Source organism: Sinocyclocheilus rhinocerous, unplaced genomic scaffold (assembly GCF_001515625.1).
Source record: "Sinocyclocheilus rhinocerous isolate Xijiao unplaced genomic scaffold, SAMN03320098_v1.1 scaffold314, whole genome shotgun sequence".
Classification (NCBI taxonomy): Eukaryota; Metazoa; Chordata; class Actinopteri; order Cypriniformes; family Cyprinidae; genus Sinocyclocheilus; species Sinocyclocheilus rhinocerous.
Window position 1 is genome coordinate 2,741,076 of NW_015630021.1, and position 7,298 is coordinate 2,748,373.

A 7,298-nucleotide genomic window follows, 5' to 3' on the forward strand; every position below is an offset into this window, starting at 1 on the left:
AGAATTGGTGAAATTTTGTGTAAAAAAAAAAAAAAAAAAAAGAGATTAAGGAGGTAAATTTGACAGAAAGATTTAAATGTGCTATATAAAAAAAAGTAAGTTTTTAATGATTTGCAAATGTAAAATTAATACTTTGTTTTGTTTAAGATGAATATTCATTTGTCCCAGCTTGGAAAAAAAAAACTAATGGAATCAGCTGACAGGTCACAAGGCTACGCTCAAGCATCAGATCTATCTCAGCAAAAAGAGACAATAGGATTTGTCTTGAAATCTCTTCGGGCTGGAGGGACACAAATGTAACATGTTAGTGGTGACTAATTTTAGCCAAATCGAATGTGAAATATTACCCGGAGTGAGCACTGCTTGCAGATTATTGCACAAAAAGCAAAATCAATTGTATAACCTCTTTTGCTCTTAACAGGTCTCTTCCATACACTCAAAGGCTCCATTAATAAAGTGATGCTGGCATCAGTCTCCTCAACCCCAAGAGACTGCTACTGTACACCTTTTTTAAAAAACAATGACTTGTACATGCACACTCATACCGTCTATCTCCACCAGAGTGAAGGGTGGTGAGTCCCAGCCATCTTCAATGTTGGCTGGCTGCACATCCAAGTGACCGTAAATGCACACAGTCTTCTTGCCTGAGTCTGAGCCAAGTTTGCCCAGAACTATCGGAGGAAGAGGGATCTCTTCACCACCTGGCAACTAAATTAAAACAAGAAAAAAGCAATGCATGAGAAATGTAAGATTATGTCTGACTGTCAACTTTGTTACTTTTTATCTCAAAAATAGGAACCATTTGACTTTACATTTATTTTCAAAATATTTGTTAAATATTTTATAAAACATCTTATATGTTTCGTTTTTTTTGTCATATATATATATATATAAAAAGTTTGTTTTTTGTTTTTTCTGGACCCTTCACAATTTCTCAGATAAACAATAGCATATGGATTTGGAACAACATCAGATAATGACAAAATATTGGGCGGAACCACTAATTTAAGCATACACATTTTCACTTTCACTTGATCATTTTCATGTGATCCTTAGTTTAGTACATTCAAGCATAACTACGGCTGCAATCTTGTAAGGCATGTGACACATGCAGTCAGATGGTCAACCACAAAAACAACCAAGCAGGAAGCAGCTTGTAATGGTTGCGCTGAAGGCTGTTATCACTACAAATTCCAAAGCCAGACATTAAAATAAAAATTCCAACTCAATGGCAGGAGATTCAGATTCATTTATTAACATAATTAATTCTGAAGAAAAATAAAACACCTTCTGCATGCCAATGTCAACCATCTCCACAGTTCCCCCCAGTCTCTCAATGTCTTTGGCTGCCATCTCCATCATCTTCTTTATTTCTCCTCGTTTCTCTGGCCAGGCAGACACACTCTGTATAGCAACCCATTGTGCCAGGCGCTTCAAACACAAAGTGATCACATTTCCATTAGAAAACAAACATAATACCTTCATGTCAAATAATTCTAATTTCATCAAACATTTTAAATAACACATAGGAAAGTATATGAATAAAAACAAAATAGGTCATAAAAAATAAAAACTATCTTAGCTTAAAGTATACACATTTTCCAAGTTTTGGCTAATACAATGTAACATTAGTAAAGAAAATCTCAATACCTCAACATAGTCGTCCTGGTGCTCATCGACGTATTTGAAGAGAGTTGGAAGGCAAGACATTGCTGCACAGTGATCCAATCACTCAGTGACAAAGGAACTGACCTAAAAGAAAGGGAGATTGACCTGTAATAAAGATTTTTGTTTTCAGGAGAGGAAACTAAAACTCCTCCCAACTCAGTACGTTAACTGCTGAAAAAATCATTCCCCTAGGGCTGAGAGACGCTGCGCTATTAACTGATGTTTAAAAATATGTAGTAACGTTACACAAACGTATTTGACAATGTCAATCTCAACCATCGCTTTAACTTTATTATTATTATTATTATTATTAATAATAATAATATTTCGCTTACTATTAAAACTCCTAAGTAATAAGTCGTTCACCGAAATTCATTAATACAGCTTGCAACGGCAAACAACTCAAAATACAACTGCATACTTACTGAGTAAAAACAATTCAACGTCTTGAAGTTAACTGAAATTGAACTGCTCTGTATCCCAAGATCTCCTCGGAACAGCGGTGTGAAGAACGCCATCAGCAGCAACGCATGAGTTCAGGCAAGATTAATGGCTTTCAAAATAAAGGTCTGAGTGAGGCAGAGGCATTCACATACTGGACAGTGGCCTCAAAAACTATTTAAGCAACACTTAAAATGTATGAATGCCACTGCATTAGACAATAATAAATGAAACCAAGTGGTATTTCTCACTTTTCAAGAAAAACGTTTCACAAAAAGTTAAAGTTAGGCTAATTTACAATCTTTCCTTTTTATTATTTCGAAGAAAAAAATGGCCTCAGCAACAATGTTGCCCTTGGTTGACATCACCCCAACATTTAAATGTTTCCATAAAAACTATATTTGATGCAGTTTATTTTCAAATTACATTTATATTTTAATTAAATTCAGATATGAAATGCAATCAATTCTGCATATCTGAAGATATGTATTGGAAGAAATAGACCAGGTAAAAAGCATTTAGTTATTGTTAAGCAGTCGCACATCAAAGTTGCTGGAACCCTTTTGTTTTTAGAAGGGGTATTATTCTTGTTATCCATTTAAACCACATACATTGTGCATATATGCTAACTGACCTCACCTGAAACGTGAAACCTCAAACTAGAAAAGAGTCATGAAAGAATTTAATATTGACTTTTGACAATGCAATGTTTTATTATCATTACTATTTTATACAGTCATTATCATTTTTTAGGGCAAAACCTTAGGTAAGCATTTACACATGTGAAGAGCAAACACAAGCATATGTTTAAACATCTTTAATAGAAAAAAAAAACATTTTAATACATATAATCACAAAAGAAGCCAATAGAAAAGCACATTGTTCTTACATTTAACATGGGGAATCATATTTAAAAGACATTATATAAGCAAATTAAGATGACTTTATCACATATATACATACACACCATTTAATAGTTGTAAGGCAATATTAGCGTACAAGACAAATGTTGCAGCATAAACACTAGCTAGAATCAAGGACAGGGACAATTAATTGCTGGTGTGCAGAAGCAGACGTATATTTTCTCTTAATGGAATCAAAGTTTCTAAAACTTGAAGTGTGACTATTTCCATTACAACAAGTGATTTATTGAGGAAGTGGTTCAAATCAGCTTCCCTTCATTAGAAATGTCAGCTAAGGAAGTGGTGCATCAGTTCTATCTGGTTCTTCTGGTTGGCAAGGAACTGACAGGATATCAGAGAATCCCCATTCAAAGTTAACTGCATTACCAGTGTAAGTATCTACTGGGGAAATGGTTTCAGATGTTATATCTTTACCTGACATGGGTGTTGGGAGAGTAATTTCTGGAACAGTTGTAATTCTAGACACAACTTCCACATGAGCATCCGTCAAAGCTGCTTGCTTATTTTGAGGAATTGTGGTGGTTCCACCTTAGTTGACTGTAGGCTGTCAGTTTCAGTTGTGGTTACAACTGGTAGGTACGAAACTGGTGGGTCATTTGAAAAACCCCATCCAATGCCAAATGTCATTACTGCCAGTGTAAGTATCAGCTGGGAGAGTGGCTCCAGCAGTTATTTCGTCACTTGACATGGGTTCTACAGAAGCCATTTCTGCAACATCACTAGTTTCAACAGCAATTGGATCTCAGACTGCCTGACGGACATCTCGGTATGGATGTAAGAGCATCACCTGCAGCTCAACCTGGCAAAGACAGAAATTCTCATCTCTCTGTGCTGGCTTCCAATCGCGACTCGCATCAAGTTCAAGATATTGGTGCTTGCCTAGAACTGCCACTGGTTCCGCACCCTCCTACCTCCGCTCTCTCCTATACATCTACATCCCCTCCAGAAGCCTGCGGTTGGCAAATGAGTGGTGGCTCGTGGTCCCATTGCAGAAGGGCACAAAATCACTCTCCAGGACATTTTCTTTCACCGTACTGTTGGTGGAATGACTTACCTAACTCCATCCGAACAGCCGAATCCCTCAAAATCGTCAAGAAACAACTGAAAACTCATCTCTTCCTTGAGCACCTAACTGCCTCCAATAGTAATAATAATTTGTAAAAAAAAATCCATGCCTAGCGTTTTACTGTTTTGAACGATGTCTGAAAGCTTGTATAACGGGCAATTCTCGTGTTTACTGCCATCTTGATGATACATGATACATCGCTTGTTGTATTCCCCAACTGTAAGTCACTTTGGATAAAAGCGTCTGCCAAATGAATAAATGTAAATGTAAATGCAATAGCAGTTTCAGAAGACAGTGTAGAGATAGACATGGTTTCAGGCTGAGGTTGTTGCTCCAGCTATAATCATTGCAGGTGTAGAAGTTTCCGGTACGATTCCTGTTGTGAGAACTGATGGACTGGTTACAAATGTTATTGAACTTATGTTGTGGTGACATTAATTTCAGCTAAAGTTAGTGCCACAGTAATTGTCAATGCAGGTGTGGATTTCCCCAAACAATGTCTGCTGTGCTATCTGAAGGAGTTGTTCTAGATGTTTTTGCATCAGTTGGAAGTAAATGCTGGAGAAGTGTTTCCATAGGACTGATGCTCTCAACACGTGTTGTGGAGAGAGCACCTAACTGCCTCCAATAGTAATAATAATTTGTAAAAAAAAATCTATGCCTTCATTTTTTTCTGTTCTCTTATAATCCTCCTGTCCTAGCGTTTTACTGTTTTGAACTATGTCTGAAAGCTTGTATAACGGGCAATTCTCGTGTTTACTGCCATCTTGATGATACATGATACATCGCTTGTTGTATTCCCCAACTGTAAGTCACTTTGGATAAAAGCGTCTGCCAAATGAATAAATGTAAATGTAAATGCAATAGCAGTTTCAGAAGACAGTGTAGAGATAGACATGGTTTCAGGCTGAGGTTGTTGCTCCAGCTATAATCATTGCAGGTGTAGAAGTTTCCGGTACGATTCCTGTTGTGAGAACTGATGGACTGGTTACAAATGTTATTGAACTTATGTTGTGGTGACATTAATTTCAGCTAAAGTTAGTGCCACAGTAATTGTCAATGCAGGTGTGGATTTCCCCAAACAATGTCTGCTGTGCTATCTGAAGGAGTTGTTCTAGATGTTTTTGCATCAGTTGGAAGTAAATGCTGGAGAAGTGTTTCCATAGGACTGATGCTCTCAACACGTGTTGTGGAGACCATCAAAGTGGCTGGTAAAGTAGTGCTAATTTCTGCTGTGATGGGCAACTGAACAGATGTTGCAGAGATGGACATAGACTTGGCTGTAATTGCTGATATCTCAGGAGAAGATGGTACCTCAGCGGTTATTGCAGCTGATCCTTAAAATGGATCCTTAAAAGCGGATGAGACGTTAAACTGAGGTCCTGACTCTCTGTGGTCATTAAAAATTCCAGGATGTCCTTCGAAAAAGAGTATGGGTGTAACCCCGGCATCCTGGCCAAATTTGCCCATTTGCCTCTGTGCATCATCATGGCCTCCTAATCATCCCCATATTCTGATTGGCTGATTGGCTCCTCTCCACCAATAAGCTGGTGTGTGGTGGGCGTTCTGGCGCAATATGGCTGCCGTCGCATCATCCAGGTCACGGATGCTGCACATTGGTGGTGGTTGAGGAGATTCCCCCTTCTATGTAAACCTATCTACTGATGCTCTCAACACGTGTTGTGGAGACCATCAAAGTGGCTGGTAAAGTAGTGCTAATTTCTGCTGTGATGGGCAACTGAACAGATGTTGCAGAGATGGACATAGACTTGGCTGTAATTGCTGATATCTCAGGAGAAGATGGTACCTCAGCGGTTATTGCAGCTGATCCTTAAAATGGATCCTTAAAAGCGGATGAGACGTTAAACTGAGGTCCTGACTCTCTGTGGTCATTAAAAATTCCAGGATGTCCTTCGAAAAAGAGTATGGGTGTAACCCCGGCATCCTGGCCAAATTTGCCCATTTGCCTCTGTGCATCATCATGGCCTCCTAATCATCCCCATATTCTGATTGGCTGATTGGCTCCTCTCCACCAATAAGCTGGTGTGTGGTGGGCGTTCTGGCGCAATATGGCTGCCGTCGCATCATCCAGGTCACGGATGCTGCACATTGGTGGTGGTTGAGGAGATTCCCCCTTTCTATGTAAACCTATCTAAAGGTTTAGGGTTGGGGTAGGTGTAGGCGTTAATAAAGCATAATCTGATGGGTAGCATTTTTTGTCGCATTGTGCTACCTACTGTTTCAATGGGAGGTAGCAAAATCTGACAGGGTAGCACAAATCGTCAGAACACCGGGTCATGGCAAACTTAATGGAAAGGATTTCATTGTCACAATTAAACAATGGCAGATAGACATCAGACACAACTACTCCATCCAAATTCCTCTGGTGCTCTTGATGAACAAACAAACAGATTTTATGCACAGTTAATCAAACATAAGACAGGTAAATTGCCTAGGTACCAGATTCTTACTTAAGTATTGCCAGGTTCCTGTGTTAGACCCCCTGAGAATTTCCTCAAATTCATCATGTTGTTTGGACTCACCGTGCCCCCATTTACTGTCCCAACTCTGGTCTGCCCCACATACATGGAGTTCGAAAGTAGATTAGGTCATTGAGTCTGCTGGGTCACTTGGAAGCTTAAGTTTTAAGATTTTGTTTACAACCAACTTCAAGTGCACTCGCGACTCTTAAGAACGGCATCAACCCACCTGTGTGTGACTGTCACGCTTTGAGCAACTCAGTGACTTTATTTTTGTCTCTTTCTGCACTTTCTGTGTTAAGATAGGCTAATGTAAATATCACAAATTCCCAACTTATCATTAATGTTAGAATTAACACGTTCACTCTCATATTCCATGCAGTTTCAGGGCCGTGCATGACAACACCGATTCCAACGCGCCATATATGTCAGAGTAAAGAGCCTTAAATCTAGTGTGATGATAAACTACAGGTGCAAGTAATTTATGGCTCAGTCATTATGGGAAGACAACGGTTCTATAAACGCAGGGCGGGCCCTAACATTTTGGGAGCCCTAAGCAGATTTTCAAAAAAGCCCCCCCCAACCCCAACCCCTAACGTGCACATCCTACACTGACACCTTATTGCAAAGCAAAGTTATTTTACTATCATTGAGGTGTTATTATAGCTTTTGTTAATATTTGGAATTATTTTTCTATTTTCTGCTGTCATTTTCATTTTA

General features: G+C 38.9%; 1 protein-coding gene across 3 annotated transcripts in view; it reads right to left on the bottom strand.

Moving 5' to 3' along the window:
- The window catches only part of LOC107739559 (cytosolic non-specific dipeptidase-like), a 20,884-nt gene extending 18,687 nt beyond the window's left edge, over positions 1–2,197 (bottom strand). For all 3 annotated transcript variants that reach the window (XM_016551717.1, XM_016551715.1, XM_016551716.1), the window contains exons 1-4: positions 2,004–2,197; positions 1,651–1,752; positions 1,288–1,431; positions 546–708 (exon numbers count right to left, since the gene is read on the bottom strand). In XM_016551717.1, the coding sequence (XP_016407203.1) occupies positions 546–708; positions 1,288–1,431; positions 1,651–1,710 (367 nt within the window). In that variant the 5' untranslated portion in view covers positions 1,711–1,752; positions 2,004–2,197. The remainder of the gene's footprint in view (positions 1–545; positions 709–1,287; positions 1,432–1,650; positions 1,753–2,003) is intronic.
- Between the last annotated feature and the right edge of the window lie 5,101 nt (positions 2,198–7,298).